Here is a 23,850-nt window from a genome sequence, read left to right as displayed (position 1 = left end):
ATTGAATTAAGAGCTAAGAAAATGGAATGAGAGGTATTATCTTTCCTTGCTTATATATAATACACATTTTCACTCCTTTAATTATGTCTGGAAGCCTTGTTCATTGTATCTATAGCTTTGTGTTTCCTGATCCCCCAAGACCTTCTGAAATGTCATTCTGAATTTGAAATTTTTCTGCAATAACTGTGGACTGTTATGTGTATACATAAAATTTAAATTGGATTACCAATCCAAAGTGAAATTACTAAACTTTTTTAGAAAATGTGAAGTGTTATAACTTAAAGTGTTCTGTAAACTATGTGGGTTAGTATTCCTTATAAATGTTACTCGCAAATGCAACTATCAGCTCCCTAAAATCTTTTATGGGGATTTCTCAGAATCTTATATTCAGCTCCCTTTCCAGTCTTTTGCCTAATATAGGTGGGAAAAAAGCTATAAAGTTTGAATTTGGCAGAGCTAAGAGGTTAATGATTTTGTGAGTGGTGTAAAAAGAATATTTTTCACTTCCAAATCAGCTTATTAAGTATTTTTAACACCTACACATAGCTACAGCACAAGGAATGGAAAACCATCAACATTGATAGTACCTTACATATTAGGCAAATAAGTATGTTAAAAGATCTTTATATCCTGAACTGGATCTAAATATAGTTGTTCAAAAACTTCATATTTTATATGGTAGGGGTTTTCTTCATTTTCTGATTTAGTTCTGTTCACTACACCATGTTTGTGCTTCTAGAGCCAGGGAACATTCTCAGGCACCAGAATGCAGTTATTGGCATTGCTAAATTATTTTACAAGTTCCTGATGTGCTTTTGCTAAATATCACTCTCCAAAACAATTTCCATACATGATTTGTGAGTTAAATTTGGCCAGATACTATTGCTGGGAACTGTTTGCATGCAGTTATGCTATTCTGGAGACAGAGAACTTGTTAGAATGGATTTTGCCAGATTCCGCTAACTGATTTCTGAGGTAAAGAACAGGCACTGCAGCCTCAATGTACTATTGACAACTTTTGTAAGAATTTATAATACCAGATCTGACTTTGGAAAACATATGGGAAAATTGCAATGTGCCCATTTAAAGATTTTTTTTTTTCCCCCCGATCTTTCTTGCTCAAATGGGCCTTTATTTTGTATTTCTCATGCACATGCCTAAGGAATAACAGCTACCTATAACTGCTCTTCATCACTCTGCTGTGAAAATATTGTATCTAGTGGTCACGGACCAACAGTGAGCTCTTAGGACAAAAATGTTTTTGAAGATAAGGTAGTAACCTATGAAGACCTGGAGAAGAAAACACTAAAAAGGCTTTTGAGGACTAGTTACACTAAATGACATTATAAAATAGGCCACAGCCTGCAAGATACTGTCCAGTCTCCTAAAAAGAATGTTACTTAGAAGGGTGAAAGGTCACAACTTCAATGGGCCATCAAGAGAAGAGCATGAGGGGTTAAAGTTCACAGTAAAAATTCATTCCCCAAAAAGAGAGTGAGAATGGCTTGAAACTTTTAGTTTGATGTCAGCAACAGAAATGGAAGGAAAAGAAAGAATAGGATTTATTTGCAAAAGATTTCTCTTAACATCTACTTTTCTACTCTTCATGTTTGGTGGAGCTTCCTATTTCTTTATTTATTATAGAATGAAATAAAGAAAGTAGTAAGAAAATGTGTGTTTTTTAAAGTAAACATACACGTATGTAATGTAAGCAAAGTTTAATTTGTCATTCTTTGATAAACATTTACAGTGTTTCTCAAGGTTTATTTCTGACCTGAAAGAAAATAGGAAAACCTTTATATAGAAAATCAAAGTTCAGAACAATGGTAGTTTTCTAAATTTCTACCATAAAGACTTTGATCTAAGATTCCACGTGAGCTCCTTCTGTTCCACATATTGCAAGTGTGTGGGAAACATTCAGTAACTGACAATGTTTCATGGCAGAGAAGTTTACTGTTTGACTTTAGCTTATTCCACCAGTCCACAGTGTGTATATGGTTTCAGCACAAAAGGCAGGGAGAGCCACATTCAAAACCCTAATAGCTGAATATTCTACCTCTGATACTGACTTAAAATGGATGCTATGGAAGACAATATGAAGGCATCATAGACAAAAAAAAAGGAGTATTTCCATGACTGCTTGCCAAGGGGGATATTTATACTAAGCTATGTGTATAATGTTTTTCATGATCTGAAATGTGAGTTTAAATTAACAAAAACCCTTCACATGACTAAATATGATCTTACGGAAGTTCTAATTGATGCTGTTAATATGTGTTCAAATATAACTATTTTTAGAAAGGAAAAATATGCACTAGTTCCATCTTAAACTTTTTGGAACATTCTGTTATTTTTTGAGTGTGATATTTAAAAAGTCTTTATATTTGCACTTCATTTTTTGTAATCAGAGCTTCTACTTGATTTGATCCTTCTGCTGAACCCAAAAATAAAAAAGTACACATTTCATGGTGAAAATAAACCTGAATGTCAGATTCTATCAGTTAATTATGAAATCAATGAGATTGGAAGGAACTTTCCAACAAGGTGATGAGAGAAATTATGGTAAGTGTATCCAAAAGATCAAATGAGCCAACCACATTACTGTACTGAACAAAGCAACCTAATTGAACATTTTTTTTTGTTGTGAATGTACTAAAGTCAGTCAGTACTACAGGTCATTAATAGATGAAGTTAAGCTTTATATTACTTACATAATGGGTATTAAATCAATACTGAATACTTAAATATGTTTCTTTACTTTAGGTTATTTACATTAGTTGATGGAATGAAAATGATAATGACTTAAAATGAAATGTTCTCCAATTTAGGAGAAATATAAATAATATGAAATAAAATGAAAAAAAAAATAGTATGACATGGAACCAGTTGTTCTATTTTCCTTAATTGTCATGTATTCTGCCATGTTCTTTATCTGCTTAGTGAATTTACAACTAGCACAGCAGGTTGTGAATTTTTAATAGGATCTTTTCAAGGAAGGAAAAGGTCAGTATTAACATAAAAATCTTCTTTAAGAATTGTGGTGCAAAGGTTTCTTAGCAGAGAGCAGGTTTGCTGCAAAACTAAAATGTACCAGAACAGTCAAGTTAAAAGATTCTTGGAGATAAGTTAGGAAACAAATGCCTCAGTATGACACCATGACTTCCAGTCAATGGTGACTAAAAATTACTTTGTTTTGTTGATATTAAACATGTTTGTTGCATGCAGAATGATTTAATATATAATAATTATTTAAAAAAAAAAATACACCAAACTTTTCATTACTTCTAAATAAAATGCTCTCATTTTTCTTCCTTTTCAGCTTCATTCTGACCAGGACAAGGGAGATGGATCCCTCAAATACATTTTGTCAGGAGATGGGGCTGGTACTCTTTTTATAATTGATGAGAAAACAGGTGACATTCATGCTACTCGGAGAATTGACAGGGAAGAAAAAGCCTTTTACACTCTGCGTGCCCAGGCTATTAATAGAAGAACTCTGAGACCAGTGGAACCTGAATCTGAGTTTGTCATCAAAATCCATGACATCAATGACAATGAACCAACATTTCCGGAAGAAATTTACACTGCTAGTGTTCCTGAAATGTCAGTAGTAGGTGAGTACTTTGCACTGAGGCACAAATGCCTGCTCTATATTGCTTGATAAATAATTTCCCCATCCTCTGAAAAGTCAGTCATGTTCCGAATTCTACCTCATGGGCTAAGGATTTTTCAGTTTGTTTTTTTTCTTCAAATATTGGAATTGCAATCAGAAACAGATTTTTTATTACTTAAGATCTATTTCTACTTAGAATATTCAAATTATTAATTTACAGTGATTTGGAATATAAATAGAAAGTGGTTAATGGTGAATCACCCTCCTCCTTAAGAACTGTTAGAATAAGGTCACTAGATTAACCTGTTGAAAGCTTAATGAATTTTTACTTTCATTTTCACTGGAGATCCCCAGTGGTGATAAGCACTGAATGGAGACCTGTCTCTACTTTCACTCTTTCTGTGGTTGAGGAGAGTTATACGTTTACCCATGTGTTGTTGATGCACTGCCTGAAGGCAGACATCTTTATTCTCTTTGCTTTCAGTTTTTTAGTGTATGGACAAATCCTCTTGTGCTTTCAGTTCCTCCCTTGACTCACTTATGAATGGCAGCTTCAAGAATCTTAAGCAGCTGTTTGAGTTAATCTTTCTTCTGTTTGCAATGTATTTTCAGTTCCTATCTTAACTACAAAGTTGTAGCCTGGATCATGCCAGCTGGTCAGTTTCATAAACAATAGCATTTTGGAATATGAGCTATTATTAATTAGTGCATACAATTCTTTGGGAAGAATTTTGAAAAGCTTAAAAATATATAGAGTCTCTTTTTAAAAATTAATATTCACTTATTCATTGTATAACTGTAGATATAATACTAATATCTAAATATTCAGAAAACACACAATAACTTCAATACCTCTTTTGGCTATTATTACTGTTTTAATTACTACCACTGCCTGAACTAGATCAAATAGTGTTCTAAGATGTTTTATATATGCAGGTATTGAAGTTTTAGTACTTTCCTGGGCTTTGGAAAATGTTAAAAGAGAAAGAAAATATATAATTATTGAAAGAGAATGGCCTCAGCAAGGCTGTGCAGCAATGTGTGGAAGCATAATACTAATAATTTTCTGTTCTTAACAAGGTATTTCAATCTGCTTTTAGTTTGTGATTGAATCATTTTTAAAAGTCCCAATATTCAGCTAGTAGTTTTTAGTATAAAGGAAAATAAAAAAAGAAAGAGGAAGAAATCTGTCAGATGATTGCATAAGGCTGTACTGGAATCCCATCAAACTAGTCCATATAAAGACGAGAACTGAAGTCGTCTTTCTTTATGGTTCCAAAATAGAACAAAACGTAATACTGAATTATTAGTTTACTGATCCGTTCTCTAGAATAATGAATTTCAGTAAATGTATATAGCCTTAGGCAGAGCATCTTGAAAGAGCATTTCTGCATTTTGTAGAGAGACATACAGCAAGATTACAGTAGGGTTGAAAAAAGATGTCTTAGAGCTTCCACTTTATTTCTCATGTTCTTTCTATAAATTCCAGAAGGCATTGCTTAAAGTATTCTTGGAAAGTTTTTATGAAAATCATTCAGTGTTTTTGTTAAATATTATGCTGTTATGTAACATTCCGTTATAATCTATTGATTCCTAATTTGGTCAGTCTCAATTACATAAAGATCATCTTTTTCTTAAACATCCAAGACATTATTTCAATAATTCTAAAATATTCAGGATGTGAGGTTCCGGTGTATCTGTACGTCCACATAGATCACACAAATTTTGAAAGTGCAAATTTTGCCGCACTGCAACAAAATAAAAACATAATAAGAAAAAGAGATAAGATGATAAGAAAAATATCCAAAAAACTACACTGATGGGTAAAAAAAACAAAAAAGCTTGGATGCATTTAGAGTATTAACCCTGTATCTTGCACAAATAGTTGTGCTGAAACAAATAGACTTTATTCTGTCAATAAAATGGCCATAATTTAGAGAATTTTTACTAGGTTAAAATCTATCATGTTCCTGGATTTTACAAATGTGGTCATTCAGCTGCTAGACTACTGACTGGTAGGTAGATAGGTAGAATTTACTTTTAGCTTTATGGCTTTTAGCTTTATGGCTGATCCCTAGAGGCATATGTTCATCTGCAGTCCATGAGTGGATGACGTGATTTTACAAGGTATTGCTCAAAGTTGATTCATTTCTTCATAACACTAATTTAATTTTCCAACTTCAATAAATCTACTCTGCAATCTCAAAACTAAAGGCTGAATGGAGAAGGGGAGAAATGTTCTAAAAGAAAAAACTGCATCAAACCTTTGAGGCAAATAGAATTAATTAGAAATTTTAAAGTCAGCATGTTAAAACATTTTCATATGTTTCTATAATAATTAAATATAATATCACATAATTAATTACAAAATAAATCTGTGTCTTTTTTTCCAGACATCCTACCATTCAAGAATTTTTTTGTACAGAAATGTAAATGAGAAATTTGTGAAAAAAAGAAACATAAAACATTATTTTTGTTATGACAATAGCACCACCCCATCAAAAGGGAAATAGGAAGAATTTCCTGCATGGCTCTATTTTGCACTCTCCAGATTTTTTTTTTTTTTTGAGTTATAGTATTGCGAGTAGCCTATTACTTGTCCAGTACAGTCGGCCATGGGCTAAGAAAGTGTCAGACTTGTTGATGTAAGGAATGCAGAGAGAAATTGCAGTCTTGAATGTAATTGTACTGTTTCATTGAATCTGTCTCCTTCTGTGGTACTCACCTCTGTGACCATATAGGAACATTTAACCTTTCTACAAGTGTCTGAAAATATTAAGCGGAGTTTAGGATATGAATATTGTCTCAGTCATAGATACCAGAAAGAGAAATTACAAAGCCAAATTACTGTGACTCTTACCTGGACAAGTAGATAGGAGTTATATTGTTCTGTAAAAAGTACCATGGTATCAGGACTGTAATATTTTCACTATCTAGTGCAGCATAGTTGACACAGTATGGCCTTGCACTGTATTGGGAGTATGAGAGAGTGATAGATTACTGGAACTGCACCTTACCTTCCCTGGGACAGGACCCACAGGCAGACAGGACACATGATACAGAGGATTCCCTATCCTCTCTCCACCCCACAGAATGCGATGACTTAAGGGTTAGGGGGGAATGGTGACAAGTTTTTGCCTGGTGCAGCAGGCGTGTCTCCTCCCTGACTACCCCACCTTCCCAGGTGCCCTTGCATAATAGGTATGAGGCTCTGCAAGTGGAACCAAACAATGATGAGGATAATGGTTCATCTAGGTTGGAGGTGTCGCCGAGGTTAAGTCGGCCTACACCCTGCAGCAAAACTGCTTTCATAAAGAAAAAAAGATGGGTCATTGTCATAGGAGACTCTCTCCTGAGGGGAACAGAAGGCCCAATATGCAGACCAGACCCACTTCTTAGGGAAGTCTGCTGCCTCCCTGGGGCCTGGGTTAAAGATGTGAAGAGAAAACTTCCTATCCCAGTACGGCCCTCGGATTATTATCCATTATTGCTTTTTCATGTAGGCAGTGATGAAGTTGCAACAAGAAGTCTGAGGGCAATCAAGAGAGACTTCAGGGCCTTGGGACAACTGGTTAAGGTGTAAGGAGCACAAGTACTGTTCTCCTCTATCTGTCCAGTTGCAGAGAATGATGAGGGAAGAAACAGGGAGAAGCAGCAGATCAATACCTGGCTCCGAGACTGGTGTCACCAGCAGAATTTTGGTGTTTTTTGATCACAGGTCAGTCTACACAACACCAGGCCTTCTGGCAACAGATGGGGTACACCTGTCTCAAAGGAGGAAAAGAATCTTTGCATAGGAGTTAGCAAGGCTCATTGAAAGAGCTTTAAACTAGTTTTAAAGGGGGAAAGGGATAAAACCAGGCTTGCTAGAGATAAGCCTGGGGGTGGCATGCCAAAGTTGGAGGGACGGTGTGCTAGCGAGGTCCTTCAGTCTGCTCCACGATGTGCTAAATACACTGGAGCGCATTTGAAATGTCTTTATACTAATGTGCGCAGCATGAGAAATAAACAAGAGGAGCTAGAAGCTTTGGCACATTCCCTGAGCTACGGCATCATTGGCATAAGTAAAACCTGGTGGGATGAGTCCTGTGACTGGTGTGCCATGATGGACAGTTATAGGCTCTCTATAGGAGGGATAGGCAGGGCAGGCGAGGTGAGTGGTGGCACTGTATGTAAGGGAGAGGTTGGATTGTATGGCACTTACAGTTAGTGACAACACATCTGAAAGCCTCTAGGTAAGGACAAAGGGGAAAGCAAATAAAGCAGATGTTGTCGTGGGAGTCTACTATTGACTACCCAGCCAGAAAAAGGACACTGGTGAATTATTCTACAAGGAATTAAGGGATATCTCTAGATCAACTGCCCTTGTCCTTATGGGTGATTTTAACTTCCCAGACATCAACTGGGAATATCACACAACAGACACAAACAGGTCCAGGAAATTTCTGAAGCACGTTAAAGATAATTTCTTGGTGCAGGTACTAAAGGGAGCCAACTAGGAAAGGTGCCCTTATAGAATTGTTGTTTGTAAACAGAGAGGGTCTTGTGGGTGAAGTGGTGATTGATGGCTGTCTTGGTCACAGTGACCACAAAGTAGTTGAGTTTCAGATCGTTGGAGGTAGGAGAAAAACTGCCAGCAAGACTTCGACCCTGGATATGGGGAGAGCAGATTTTGGGCAGCTGAAGGAGCTAGTCAGTAAGGTCCCCTGGGAATTTCCTTTTGAAAGTATTGGGGTCTATGAATGCTGGTCACTTTTTAAGATCCATCTCTTAACAGTGAAGGAGCAGGCAATTCCAAAGTGTCAGAAAGGCGACATGGGAGGACTACAGAGTTGCTGTTTGCCACTGTAGGGAGAAAATTTGTGTGGCCAAAGCTCGATTAGAGCTCAAGCTGGCCAGCACTGTGAAGGATAACAAAAAGGGCTTTTTGAAATATGTTAACAGCAAAAGGAGAATCAGAGATAACATTGGTCCGTTACTTGATGAGGTTAGTCACCTCACAAATAGGGATGTAGACAAAGCAGAGACATTTAATGCCTTCTTCACCTCTGTCTTCAACATTGATGATGGGCCCTGGGACCCCCGGAGCCCTGTATTGGAAGACCTTGACGGGCGGGATGATAAACTCCCAGCCGACTCTGAACTTGTTCAAGACTTGCTACTCCAGCTGCACATGCATGAATCTATGGGGCTCGATGGGATTCATCCAGTGGTACTGAAAGAGCTGGCTGATGTCATCGTGGGACCTCTCTCCATTATTTTTCAATGGTCTTAGGAATCTGGAGAGGTCCCAGTCGACTGGAAGCTGGCAAATGTTGTCCCAGTTTTCAAGAAGGGTAAGAAGGAAGACCCTGGTAATTACAGGCCTGGCAGTCTCCCTTCAGCGCCTGGTAAAATTATGGAGAACGTTATTCTTGGGGTTACTGAAAAACACTTGAGAGACAAGGCAGTCATTGGTCATAGCCAGGCATGGGTTCACAAGGGGAAAGTCCTGCTTAACCAACTTAATTTCCTTTTATGACAAGGTCACCCATCTGGCTGACCAAGGGAAGCCAGTAGATGTGGGGTTTGGGGATTTAGGAAAGCTTTTGGTACTGTCTCTCACAGTATCCTTCTGGACAATATGTCCAGCACAGAGCTAGGCAAGTCCGTAATATGTTGGGTGAGCAATTGGCTGATGAGTCGGATTCAAAGAGTTACAGTAAATGGGGTTACATTAGGCTGGTGGCCAGTTACCAGTGGGGTTCCCCAGGGCTCAATTTTAGGGCCAGTGCTCTTTAATGTTTTTATAAATGAACTGGATGCAGGAGTTGAAGGTACATTAAGTAAGTTTGCCGACAATACTAAACTAGAAGGAGCTGTGGAGTCCCTCGAGGGTAGAGAGGCCTTACAGAGAGATCTGGATAGACTAGAGAGCTGGGCAACCAACAACTGTATGAAATTTAACAAGAGCAAGTGCAGGATTCTGCACCTGGGATAATCCTGGTTATATGTACAAATTGGGGGATGAGAGGCTGGAGAGCAGTCCCACGGAAAGAGAGCTGGGGGTTTGGGTTGATGGCAAGTTGAATATGAGTCAATGGTGCGTCCTGGCAGCCAAAAGGGCTGACCGTGTCCTGGGATGCATCAAGCACAGCATAGCTAGGCAGTCGAGGAAGGTGATTGTCCCACTCTACACTGCACTGGTGCAGCCCCACCTCGAGTACTGTGTGCAGTTTTGGGCGCCTCAATATAAGAAGGACCTCAAACTATTAGAATGTGTGCAGGGGAGGGTGACCAAGATGGTGAAAGGTCTCGAGGGCAAGACTTATGAGGATCAGCTGAAGTCACTTGGTTTGTTCAGCTTGGAGAAGAGGAGGCTGAGGGGTGACCTCATCACAGTCTACAACTTTCTCAAAGGGGGCGGTGGAGGAGGAAGTGCTGATATCCTCTCCCTGGTGACCAGTGACAGGACATGAGGAAATGGAAAAATGGAATGAAGCTGCACCAGGGGAAGTTCAAACTGGACATTAGGAAAAGGTTCTTCACTGAGAGGGTGGTCGGTCACTGGAACAGGCTCCCTAGGGAAGTGGTCACGGCACCAAGCCTGTCAGAATTCAAGGAACATCTGGATGATGGTCTTAGTCATATCGTTTAGTTTTAGGTAGTCCTGCAAGGACCAAGTAGTTGGACTCCATGATCCTTATGGGTCCCTTCCAACTTTAGATATTCTATGATTCCATGATAGAATTATTCACTAAAAATGTATCTATATGTTTATAGAATGCCTTGCACTCCTACTACTCTGTGTACATCCAAGTTTGATAGTTTACTATCAATCATTTAATCAGGTGGGAAGGTTGGAGCACTAGACAGGCACATACACATATACAAACACTGCTTTTTAAAATTAAAATTTATTTAAACCAACTATATAGAGAAAGATTTTTTTATATATGATTGGTGAGTGGTAATAACAAAATGAGGTCAATAGCAAAAGAAAAGGCATGGCTCTTTCACTACCAAAGGTGAAAGAGGACCTGCTGCAGATAGATGGTAATATTGATCAGGTGTCATGGCTTTTATTGGGGGAAACAAAACTGGAACAATTCATTTTGTTCATTTGTTCCAATTCTTGTAGAGGTTGTCATCATTTTTATATCCTCTAGTTATCTTCTCTGTATTTTCACCATACAAGGGATGTTTTACAGATGTTAGATATTTGTTCTTTTTTTTCTTCATTATACTTAAATCCAGGTCAGTCTGTAATATGACCAGTAACTTGCAACTTGTATTTATGCCTTTGGGGCCTCTGGTATGTTATTCTCGGACTACATTCTCAAGACATCTGCTATCATCTGGTGCCTGCACTCTCAATCCCAGTACTGAATATCACTGTTTCAAATGGATGGGCTTAATCTTATCTCTGTTTTAAGAACTGTCAAAAAAATAGTCAACTACTCTGCAGTTTTGCAACTATGTTTTCTATTTGTACACATCTGTACTGCAATCACAATGATTAGATGTTCATATTAACTTTATATGCACTGATCTGAATACCAGAAAGAAGACAGACGTGGTAGCATATCATACTATGTAAGTTTACTCATATGCCTCATTGCTTTTAGAGCTATACTGTATAATGTAGATAGCAGCTAGAGTTCAGAGCTATTGGATTTCTCTTCATACCTTTTAAGTTTTCAGCAAGACTGCATACATCATTAATTTCATTGGTATACCACCATATCTCTGTTACTTAATAACTGAGTAAATTGGTAAACTTTTAATCACCAGTATTTCTTTACTAATTCATAAAAGGCTGTTATTGCCTAATGTCCTGCTATCTTCACCAAAAGCATCCAAAAAAGTGCATAAGCTGAAAAAACAGGCAAGAAGCATCAGTCTGAAATAACTGAAATCTGTGCACCCCTTGGAGTGCAGGGTTTGCTCCATCCTAAAATGCCCTGTACTATAAGGTAGTACAAAGGGGGCCAGGAGTTAAGAAAAAGACTATTAAGTCTTCATCTACTCCCTCTGCCCCCATCCTTAAAGTAACAAATAATGATGTAGCCATACACCAGCCACTTTCAGACCAGAAACAGCGGTTTTGATTTCTTCCTCAGGCTGTGGTATTAGCCAGCTGGATAACTGAGAATGTGGCTATTTCTATTATCCAATACAGTGTCTTGACAAAAGCCCATAAATTCTTTGTTGTCTTGTTCATCTTTCTTCTGCTGCTCATTAATCACAGTAAAGGCAGAAATAAATGGGCCAACTTCAGGATCTTGCAGTTGGGTCAATATGCTAGAAGACATCTTGTTCTCCTGAAGTCTTTGTACTGATTGCCAGATATTTTTTCTTCTTTCACTTTTTTCCTTTTCTTACTTTCAAAGTTTATGATTCAGAATATTCTTATAGTTTTGACTACAATCTTCTCTTCTGTCCATCATATTCTTCACCTATCTATCTCTTTCTGCTCATTCAAAGATTTCTTTTCAGAGCTGCAGATGATTCTATTTTCCTCTATACAGCTTTTCCTGTGGATTTTGCCTGTTGGTAACTTTTAGACAAGCTTTCAGAACATTCTGCTGTTTAGACCTTTTTTTTTAATCATCATATCCTTTCTTTTATTTGTTGATGTTTCTCTATTCATCTGTTGTAGCCTATATATTCTCTAATCATTCCTTATCTTTATTCTGTCCTGTATCTTCAGCGCTATTTCTACTATCTGCCATGCTCCCTAGCTGGTCTTTTCTGGTTCTGAGTTACGGATAATATGTGCTTCATAAGATGTAACCTCCCTCTGTGTTTACGTGTGAACTACAGGTTAGGTGTCCCACAGTTAGCCTGACATCTCTACCTGTGGCTATCTTTTTGTCTTTCTCTTCAGACAGCATTCAGAGCTATTATTGCTTAGCTTTCTCCGTAGGCTCTTTGTACACCTCCTCATTAGTGCTGTTCCACCATTTCCCAATGCTTAGTGCTCTCTGCCACAGCACGTATCTTATAACACATTCTTCTTGTTTCTTATTAATAAAGATTTTTTTAAATCTTTTTTTTATAGTTCTCTCACCAAAGCCTTTTGCATCTTCTGACTTATAATTTTGTAATATCAATAATGACAGATTTTGAAAACTGAAATGATTATATTACATTTTTAGGTTTTTTACAAACTCCAGTTTCACTCTGCACACAAATCCTGCCACAAGGAGAGGGGACAAAAAAAGAAAAAAAACACAAAAACAAAAAAACCCCCCAAGATTAAACACTTTTTTTTCTTTAAAAGGGACATCTTAAAAGAATTGGAAATATCCACTGACGTGCTTGTTTCCAGGTTATTGTTTTCCAAGTTACAGGAGTACCATGTAGCCAAAGACCTTTCTGACATTGACTTTTCTGAACATGCAGCCCTTTCCACTTCTTCTGTATCGTTCTGCTTCATTAAATAGTTTATTTCATGGGAGAATATGTGTCACTATTTCCTCTCTTTTCCACTGGAAAAAGCAGAAAATTTCTATTAATTTGACTTGTTATTTGTATGGATAATTTACTAGGGAGGCTACTTGCTGTAGTTAAATATCACATAACTCAGTTGGGGGTAAGGAAAAAGAAATATAAGTTTCAAATTCAGCTCTACAATGGAAATTCTGTGGGTTCTTTTTCCTAGCTAATTATCTTCAGTGATTCTTATCTAATACGTCTACATCATAAATGCATTGTGAGGTCAAAGTCATTAATACTTGCATGATGTTTGAAGATGCTTGCAAGGAACACATTAAAAAGGGCCAAATATATTAATTACTATTATAGTACCAGACCCTAGGGAGATTCAGACATTATAATTAAAATTATGTTAAAATACGCCTTCTGAGAACTACAATAATCTGACAAATGAGAGTTTATTTCTGGGCCTAGCTCACCACTGTATAATTCTGGTTTATCATATAATAAAATTTGCAAATATGCAAGGAGAAAATCACAGAATCATATGTCTTATTAATAACATAGTTGGTGCCATATTCTCCACTATATTATCACTGTCTCCTTTATTCCCTCCTACAGAGTTCAGATTAGGCTTTAGATCCTGAAGGCCAAAGGCTCTTACCAACTTCATGAGAAGCAATCTGTGCCTATATAAAAGACACAGTGAGGCCCAGACCAAGTAGTGCTGACTAAGTCACACCCACACTGTAGCTTTTAAACCCCAATACGACTGATCATCTTCAGTGCCTTGGGATTTATGGTCCAGGTTTCAGACCAGAGCAAACAATATATTTGTAGTGCTGAGCACCAGTGGTCTTCAGTGACTTCAGTTAACTGAAGCAAAGAAAAACAAGCTGATGTTTTGACAGCTGATGCGCACAACATAACTGATATACTGATATACTCCTGTTCGCTTCTTTGCATGGTTTCTGTCAGGTTTTTCATAGGAATCACTGATCCCTCAGCAGAAGCCTAGAGAGCATGTCTCACTTCCTCTTATGAGCAAGAGCCAAGATCATAGTGGTGACTTCTGCATCCTGAATGGCAGGCAGAACTGTAGCTGTACCTTTGCACCATGTTCATTGCAGCTAGAGAGAAGGATAGCTGATATGATTGGTTCTGTTTCATGTGTATTAAAATAGCACTAATTAATATATGTGCATTAGGACACATAACTGAGGCAGCAGTAACTTAGACACATATTATTACATCGCAAATGGAAAATTTTTTAATTTATTTTAAAGCTATTAAACACGTTCTTCAGTTGTCTTCTAAATTTTCTTCAAAGTTGCATAATTTTTTAAACTACAATGAAATAAAAATCTCATACAATTGACCTATTAATAAATACTGCTAGTTTGAACATATGAAGGAAATGTGAAAATTAGAAACAAGAAATAATTCAGTTACATGTAATAAAGAAAAAATATCACTTTTCATGGGTTTGCAATGTAGAAATTTCTGATTAATATATCGTGCTGTTGTGCTAGATGCCTTGATGATGATGCTTCTCTTTTTTTAGAGATACAAAATGGAGGATTTGTAAACTTTACTTGGATAATGCCATGTTGATCAGTGTACTTGGTGGTCTAATTTTTTTCTGTGACATCTCTTTGCTATTTCAGAGCAAATACTCTTTAGGAGCAAGTATATATTCTAGCACTGCAGTTTGCTACATACTAGGATGGTCCAAAAATTCCATTTCAGAATCAAGGCAATAATTCTCAGAACTTAAATGTATTCAACAAAAAGACCTCTATATCTTTTAACAGAATAGTTATATAGACATATATGTACAAATGGAGTTCAGTGTGGCTGGAGATACAAGACATTTGTGAATTGGAAACAGATGAAGTTTTTATGACAGCTCTACCACTCCTACATTCTTATGTTTTAAAGATGTTCAGATTTTCAGTTTAAGCTCTAGGCTAGATGATCACTAAAGCAATCATTAGTACAGTGGAAAGTATTCATCATTTTTATCTTATTTTTTCATTATACTTGTGTAGCATTTGTTTATCTTTTTAAATTTTATTTTGTGTTTGAGGCTTTGTTCTTTTATATCAGTGATTCATTCTGTTTTAATATCAGTAATTTGGAATAACCGGGAATTTGCCTGTTATGCCTTTTATATGAGATGCAAGTACTTTTAGGGACTTACTAAAACAAGCGTTTCTGTTCTAAAACAGTTGAAAACTAACATTTCTGAGAACTCATCTCTGATTCAACAGTTAGGCATGTGCTTATTCCATTAATACTGGTGCAATTGTTCACATGATTGAAAAAATTGACTTGTCAAACCCAGATTTGTCGTCATCTTGTGAAATCCCAAACAAACTGAGGAAGCTTAGCATTTACTTCTATTTGCCTTTCTATGTATGTTAGAATAAGTAAGTAATGTAGTCAAAGTATGAGAGGGAATAAATAGTTGTACCAAGTGGCTTAGATTTACAGGTGCTTTATTTCACAATATTTGGCAGTATTTGGTGCAGGGAAAGAATTGGGATAAAAGAAGAAATATGTTTGAAAGTCTTCTGATCCTCAGAATAGGCCATGGCTAACCAGTCACATGCATATGAAGATTTATTTTCTTTTCCTTGTTTTTTTCACTTCTTTCCTACATACTTAAAATCATATTTGCACTTTATTGAGGTACAATAGGGGAGACCCTTCTTGATACTTTATTTCTCTGGTGGAAGAGTTAAACAGAATGTAGAAACTATTTTGATTCAGCAAGAAATGGCAGAGGCCATGGTAAGCATTTCATGTTTTGAAGGACTGATATATTCCACTAAAATTTAGACATGGTCTTTAAGATTAAAAAATTTTCTGGAGACTAAATAACCAGCAGATTTCAAAGTCCATATATGACAATGTTTCTTCTGGTAGTATCTACCTATATTAACACTTAGAAGGTAGGGAGAACTGATGATGTATTTTATAATCTTTTTCTGTCACATTCCTGCATGTGTAGTTTCATATCACATTGACATCATTGGACAAAAAAAAAACTATTCGAAGTAATGGAAAGCAGATATTTATTGTAATAAAACCAAATAAGTCTTATGAAAAGAGGAAGTGAGTACATAAGTATGAAGTGATTGTAGCTGGGTAAGGATAAAAATTCAGCTCAACCATAGCTATTGTTTACCATGTGAAACTAGGTTGACTTTGGATGTTTCAGGTACTTCTGTGGTGCAAGTCACAGCTACTGATGCCGATGACCCTTCATATGGAAACAGTGCCAGAGTAATTTACAGCATACTTCAGGGGCAGCCATATTTCTCTGTGGAACCAGAAACAGGTCAGGAAAATTGTCATTATTTCCATTTACCATGAACTATAGACTTTTTCTTTGATTTTAAACATCTTAAATCAGCTAAAAATTTATTTTAAAAACTAAATGAAATGATTTCTTGTTTTTTTCCTCATAATTTATAATTCTTATAATAAATATAAAAACTTAGAGTTATTGCACCTGACACTATGAAGCGTAAGTAACTTTACAGTGGTACTATTGATAGCTTAAGGATCTAAGTAACAACATTTCTGATAAAGGCAAGAAGAAAAGTTTGTGTCCTAGAAAATGTTGTTCTTTTTTTTTTTAATGGTTCTATTTGGACTAATAAAAGCTGTTCTTTCTACTTATAAACCTTGTGCATAAATATCTTGAATCATTTTTAGCATGAAATGGAAACTGGAAAGGGAGCTGTGATGTAGAACTAAAGTTTGTTTAACAAACAGGTAGCCTGTACTGAAGACTATTTATAAAGCTTATGAACAGAAATTTGTACTTTAAAAGACGAAATGAATATTTTCAAAATATATTGCACAGACTAATACAAAAAGATGCAGCAGATTTCTGCACATCAAAAATAAAGAGGTTATTAACAATTTTTGTTTTTTCTTTATTTATTTAAGGCATCATCAGGACTGCTTTGCCAAACATGAACAGAGAGAACAGGGAGCAGTACCAAGTAGTTATCCAGGCAAAGGACATGGGAGGCCAGATGGGTGGATTATCAGGGACCACCACTGTAAACATCACTTTGACTGATGTCAACGACAATCCACCTCGATTCCCCCAGAGTAAGCTGCATTTAATAGTTGCCTTGCACTGTAAGAGCTTCAAACTAAAGAGTTAAGCAATCACCATCTGGTTTAATTTAGAGTAAATCTAGATTATGGGGCACACATGAACAAAAGGCTTATGTACTGATTTATTCACTATTATTAAAGCAGTATATTAAATGTTACAGCATTTGTTTGTTAGGAAAACAGTTACATGGTCAAATATAACTGCAGCAAACCTGGAATACTTTCCAGTACTATGAGAGGGGGTGGTAGGTGGACTCATAAGATCATTAGAGCAATGTTTTTCTTTTCCGTTACCTATTGCTTAAATCCTATGTACTCCCCCACTGGAAAATAAAACATGTAGTAATTCCAGATACGCAGAAATGTTTGAATTGTAGTACCTGCTTAAATATTTAATCATGAAGAACACAAAAAGGAAATTACTTGAAGGCAATCAAACAGATTTGTACTTTTCCAGTTACAGTGCTACAAAACCTGATAGAAAATTTCCCAAAGTAAAGTAAATGACATTTCCACACAGGCCCTATTCTGGACAGAATTTATTGTTAATTTGTCATTGTATGTTCTTTGTATTTCCACATTTTTTTGATTTATTATTTTTCTTCTTTCCATTTGTATATAGAGGGTTATTGGTAATTCCAGTGCTGTGTAGGTGAGGAATGCTGTATTACTCCTCTTTGGACCTATTGAGAAAGACTATTCAAAGACGTGTCATGTTCAAAGCTTTACAGAAAAGCTAATTTCAACAGTTAAATTTACAACAGCATATAAGCATCCAACATGCTTATTTATACTCTTTCTTTTTTTTTGGTTTCTTAAACAGTGTGTTAAATTGATACTTAGCATGATGGAATCAATTTTCTACGCATCTTCACATGACTTATCTGGCAGTCCAACATCATATTTGAGTCAGATGAGGATCTGATGTAGCATCCCAGAAATATCTATGCATTTTTCTACTAATGTTAATGTAAATCAGATGTGACCTTTGTTTTAAAGAAACTTTTAGTCTTACTCTTATGGGTGCTTTTTGCTGCTGTTTTGTTGTTTTTCTCTCTACTTTCTCTCTGCCAATAGTTTTGCTAGATATAAATGTATGTTTCACTGGAAATGAAAACCAAAACATTTATAAATCTGACTCATTTTACTAGATATATGAAAGTAAAAATAGCTATTGACTTTTTAAAAAATCTTTATATTTAATCTCAAAGTGCAAATAGACTTTATAATGATTCCCAATTTTAACAGAGTTCAATGAGACTACTGGAATTGATACTGATTAAGTTAAATTATTCTTATTTTGTTCCATTAATAAAAAGCAGAGGTCTACTAGGTTCATGAGACAATCATATTTATATCAGATTTATAGATTATCAGGAAAAATATAAAAAGGTCTATTACGTTTTCACAGGACTCAGTAGCATATTACAGCTACATGTTTCAATAAAATGTTTCATAACAGATTAAACTTCTCCCATAAGAAACTCATATTAGAATTGTGGAAAATTCTACATATTGTATTTTATTATACTTTCTCAAAAAAAACCCAAAAAGGCCGTTAATTCCTCTGTTGTTTAGATTACAGAGCAAGGACTCTTCAGAATATTTTTCTCTTCTTAAAGATCTCCTGAAAACCATATAGGTAGCAGTGGCTGTTCTTCTGAGGAAGCATGATAAAATGTAGAATCTTATCAAGGTTCTGCACAGAAAGGCTGTCAAAGACCTCAGATATTGGATCTCTGTTTCAACTGTAATCTTTCTAAGTGTTCCTAGAAGTAACAAGATGATATTGACCAATGATAAATGGAAAAAGTGGTTTATGGACTTAGGAGCCTGAGTCTGACTGAAAGTCAGTGTATCTGAGTTACAGCAGTCCATGTCTCCTGTGAGACGATAGTCTGTATTACTCTCTAAAAATATTTACCTTTACATTATGTGCCTATTCAAGAGTAAATAGGATGAAGGGTAAACATGAATAAGATTGCTTTTTCATTCTTTTATGACTGACTGAAGTATTTCCAGACACAAGTGTGTAGACTTTAATCTTCCAGCTGGTTTCCACTCTCCTTAGTATATGGAAAAGCTTTTACTTTCCTTGATCTTCCCATTTTTATTCCTCACAGACAAATGAAAGAACATCACTCATGGGAGTAAATGCAAACACTAAATTACTCTCCTTGAGGAAGAAGAGAAACGAGAGAAAAAGGATTAACAGCAGAGTTTTGCACAAATAATTCTAGTTTGGTGTAGTTTGTGTTCTGATACAGTGTCTAAAGCTGCACTGCAACCCACACTTAGTCAATGCATTAAATGTCTTCAGTGACAAAAATAATAAAATGAAATGTCTCATATTATGGTGGAGATTTCTATAAATGGATAGGTTAGGCATAAAATTATCTTTCAGATGATAGGTTTCTGGATATTTTTGCTCTCTGTTTCTACTACCTTATTAGCAATTCAAGATACGAGCTCTTAGCACTTTGTAGACTAAATTAATGAGTTGGGTAGTGCAGTGGGAGTCAAAGTAGTGTCCACAAGGCATAGCTTGGAGATGTAGTTTTAAGCACTGCAGAAAAAAATGTGGGGAATAGTTGACACACCATAAAACTAATTATAACATATAAATATTAATTGGGAAAAAAAAAGTGGTCTTTCACCATAGTCTTTACATAGTACTGAATAAATATTAAATGGGAGCAGAGGCTATTTTTTCTGCTGCTTTTTTAACCATTAGGCGATTACAGAGAGATTATATACTAATGTAGCAAAGTACACAGATTTAGGTATTAGAGAAAGGTAATGAAAATGTCAGCGTAAATGCAAGACAAATCACTTGATTGAAACATCAAAATGTAACTGAGTAAAAATAAATTCATATAAATAGAATGTGGAATGTATATGGCCATAAAATATTAATTCTACTGCTGTGTATCAGTTTCACATCAAAAGCCGCCTAAGTAAAATTATATGAAGAAATCAAATTTCAATGTTTTTCGTTCAACATTTAATTACAAACTATATATGAATGTGTTTATTTTTTTGAATTTTTGCCTTTTTTTTTTTTTTAGCTTTGGCAAACTATAACAAAACAGAACAGAAAAAAATAATTCTGCAGAATGAATGTCTCAAAGGTCCCACTGAATAATAGGGTTTTTTTCAGTGAGTGTTCCCAAAACCAAAAACAGTTCCTTTGTCACTCTGTAGCTAGCTTGTAATATAGTCTATTAAGAGATACTGATAATCCTCACAACTCACCTGTGCTTTCCTGAAGATATGATAGGATTATGTTGCTATTGGCCTTACCATACTGCCTTGCCACTGCTCTCTCCCCACGATTCTTCCTGATCGCACAAAAATAACAACTCCCTTTATGGACTTTTCTGTATTTCTTATTTGTAATGAGGTATATATGTGCTGCCTTTTGAGTAGCCTGTTCATCTTTTCCCTGTTGTGGCTGCTGGCCTTTACCACTTCCACTTTTGTGTTACTGTTAACTGAACTCTCTTTCTAACTCACTTTACTTACCTTAGGATATCTCTAGGTAAAACAACAAATCTTGGAACACTTAACTAAGGCCAGAGAAGGAAATGCTTTTTAATAGAGCTTTGATGACTTAACTTTCATCTTTGGAATGACAGCTGTATCTGCACTCATTTTAAAACCTTTTTCTGAGAATTCTTCATAGTGCATTATGTGTCCCATGTGTTTTCCTACCGTATGTTCTGACAGATGGGACCAGAGATCTCAACCCTTATTTACAGTTTTCACAGTAACGCTAGGACATAGAATACTAAAATATATGGTAAGATATTTATTTCAATTTATTGCAGCATGTCTGAATGATGACAGTTTTATTCCTATGTTTTTTATCAGCTGTATGACACCACAATAAAGGGATACAAATGAGCTAGGAAAAGTAGCACAAAACCAAAATTGCAATGTTCATAAGCCTTATTTAAGCATGATTTTACTGATTTAACAAGCATAGGCACACCTTCTGCCTGTGGATTTTCAAAAACCTATCACTGCATTAGGATGTCATTCAAATTTATTTAAAATCGTATCTGACTATCTAATTTTGAAAGCTGAAATGTCAGTCTCCTGCTTAGAACTGGCCAGCGAAGTCAGAGGATTCTGTTCTTTATATTGCTTCCATGATAAAATAGACACAAAATGTATCCCAAAAGATTCACCTTAGATAGTAAGGGGAAAAAAGCAGAGCGAAGCCTGAAAAGAACACAAGAGCAGTCTTACCAGGTGATGTTTCAGGAATGACGTAGACGAGAAAAGTACAGACAGTTGATTCTCCTTTGAGATAGGAGAATAAAGGTCCTTTTCAATTCTATTTTTCTCTGATTTTGTTTTCTACAATTTTGTTTTCAATCTTCTACCTGAAGTTTTCCCCTGCATAGTTCTCTGCCTCACATTGTACCCATCCTCTCAGTATTAAATGGCAAGTTCTCTAGAATAAAAGACACACAAAAATATGTAATCAGCTATTGTGTGACATAATGTTAATGCATGTGTAATGGCTTGTGGGGCTCCTGAGTGCCTCTTTGTCTCTTTGACAGGTACCATCCACCTCCGCATTCCCGAGTCCTCCCCAGTTGGGTCAGCCATTGGCAGCGTCAAAGCCACAGATGCAGACACTGGAAAAAATGCAGAAGTAGAGTACAGAATTATAGATGGCGATGGGACAGATATGTTTGATATTGTGACACAGAAGGACACACAGGAAGGCATCATAACTGTGCGAAAGGTGTCTGTTAACAACAATCACTAAATGATTTTGGTGTCAACGTTATGCCACAAATGTTCATTGGAAAAAAGTGTTTAGATCATATGATGACATGTTCTAACTGCTTAACACTTGCAAGCATCCCCCATGAGCACTATTTCCCTTTAAGATGAACTGGAAATAACAGGTGGTAACAATATCTGAGACGCAGCATAGGTTTAAAGCATTATTGCCAGCAAAGTATGTAAAAAATGGACCATTCCCAATGTGTTAGTACTAATTATCTCTGTGATTTCAACTACAGACTTCTTTAGTATTCACATAACCTGTTTTCTTCAGCAAGGAATACACAGTTCACTCACTATTGAGACACATAGATTTTCCTTATCTAGGAGATTCTCATCAACTTAGGCGACCAGTGTATGCCAGAACACAAACACTCATGGAAACTGAGTCGCAAGTTGTATTGTTTGTTTTGTTCCTGTTTCCAACACATCAGCTGGTTAACACATGAGCAGTGAATAATGATGGTGCCCCTGTTTCAGAGCTAGCTTTAGTTCTGCTTTCTGTCTTGCATCTCAGAGCACTTTTAGAGGTATAAAAGCTCACACTTAGAAATGCCATTCTCCTGCTGCTCAACAATTTCCCTTCCGGAAGTCCCTCAGTCCTTGTCTTTGGGATTTTGAGGTGTGTTTCAAAAGAGTTTAGGCAGCTGTTGTGGTTTAACCCCAGCCGGCAACTAAGCACCACACGCTCCCCCCCAGTGGGATGGGGGAGAGAACCGGAAGGCTAAAAGTAAGAAAACTCGTGGGTTGAGATAAGAACAGTTTAATAACTTAAGTAAAATAAAATATAACAATCGGCAGGCAGGTGTTCAGCCATCCCCAGGAAAGCAGGGCCCCATCGCGCGTAACGGTTACTTAGGGAGACAAACGCCATCACGCCGAATGTCCCCCCCCTTCCTTCTTCTTCCCTCAGCTTATATACTGAGCATGACGTCACATGGTACGGCATAGCCCTGTGGCCAGGCTGGGTCAGCCCCCCTGGCTGTGCCCCCTCCCAGCCCCCCGTGCACCCGGCAGAGCAGGGGAAGCTGAAAACTCCTTGACCCGTGTGAGCGCCACTTAGCACCTATTTAGCAACAGCTTAGCACTACTTAGCAAGAACCAAAGCATCAGTGTGTTATCGACATTGTTCTCATCCTAAACCCAAAACACAGCACTATACCAGCTACTAAGAAGAAAATTAATTCTATCCCAGCTGAAACCAGGATAGCAGCATTTCTAACATAAAGCACTGTTTATATTAGCTTTTAAAACAAATCTCCTTAAGCACAAAATAATAAATTAAACACTGCTAGAGAGTACATCTCCACATCTCTTGATAATGGCAACCAAGGAAAAGATAAGCTCTGCAAAGATCAGAGTGTGTTCCTTTTTGATCTCTATGTTCTTCTATGCTCATAGTCAGCACTATAGTTTACCTGGGAAGGAATGAAAATACAAAGTTTGGGGCCCAATATTTTTCCTTTTCCTAGAAGTTTATGAAGGCTTCTCTTGAGATGCTCCTTTCTTGCTTGCTTCAGATTTTTCACACAGAGTGTTATTATATTAAATTAATACAGCCTTGAAAAAACAGTCTAATAACAGGATCAAGCATAAAAAATTCATGTTGTAACACAGCAGCTCCAAAAATGTCACCAATAAATACTAATGAACAAGATCTTCTCCTTTTGTCATTAACATTCTGACACATTTTGCAATTTTCAGCATGCTTTCTCATATTGATAAATAAGTAGCTTATTCAGATAGCACAGACAACAGCATTAACTAGCAAGGAAGAAGATATGCTCAGTTTATTAATTTATGAAAATATTATCTTTTTTTATTATTTAGCCACATTGTCATTTCTGTTTTCAATGGTGGGTGAATAACTACAA

General features: G+C 36.4%; 1 protein-coding gene across 5 annotated transcripts in view; it reads left to right on the top strand.

Moving 5' to 3' along the window:
* CDH10 (cadherin 10) overlaps positions 1 to 23,850 on the top strand; it is a 120,705-nt gene that overhangs the window by 72,572 nt on the left and 24,283 nt on the right. For all 5 annotated transcript variants that reach the window (XM_087761298.1, XM_087761285.1, XM_009468037.2 and 2 more), the window contains 4 exons: positions 3,320 to 3,614; positions 16,260 to 16,379; positions 16,997 to 17,164; positions 21,745 to 21,932. In XM_087761298.1, coding sequence (XP_087617424.1) covers positions 3,320 to 3,614; positions 16,260 to 16,379; positions 16,997 to 17,164; positions 21,745 to 21,932 — 771 coding nt within the window. The remainder of the gene's footprint in view (positions 1 to 3,319; positions 3,615 to 16,259; positions 16,380 to 16,996; positions 17,165 to 21,744; positions 21,933 to 23,850) is intronic.

The sequence above is a fragment of the Nipponia nippon genome, unplaced genomic scaffold (genome assembly GCF_047370975.1).
Source record: "Nipponia nippon isolate SJK-2023a ecotype South Korea unplaced genomic scaffold, ASM4737097v1 scaffold_1, whole genome shotgun sequence".
NCBI lineage: Eukaryota > Metazoa > Chordata > Aves > Pelecaniformes > Threskiornithidae > Nipponia > Nipponia nippon.
This window is presented reverse-complemented; position numbering and strand designations above follow the sequence as displayed.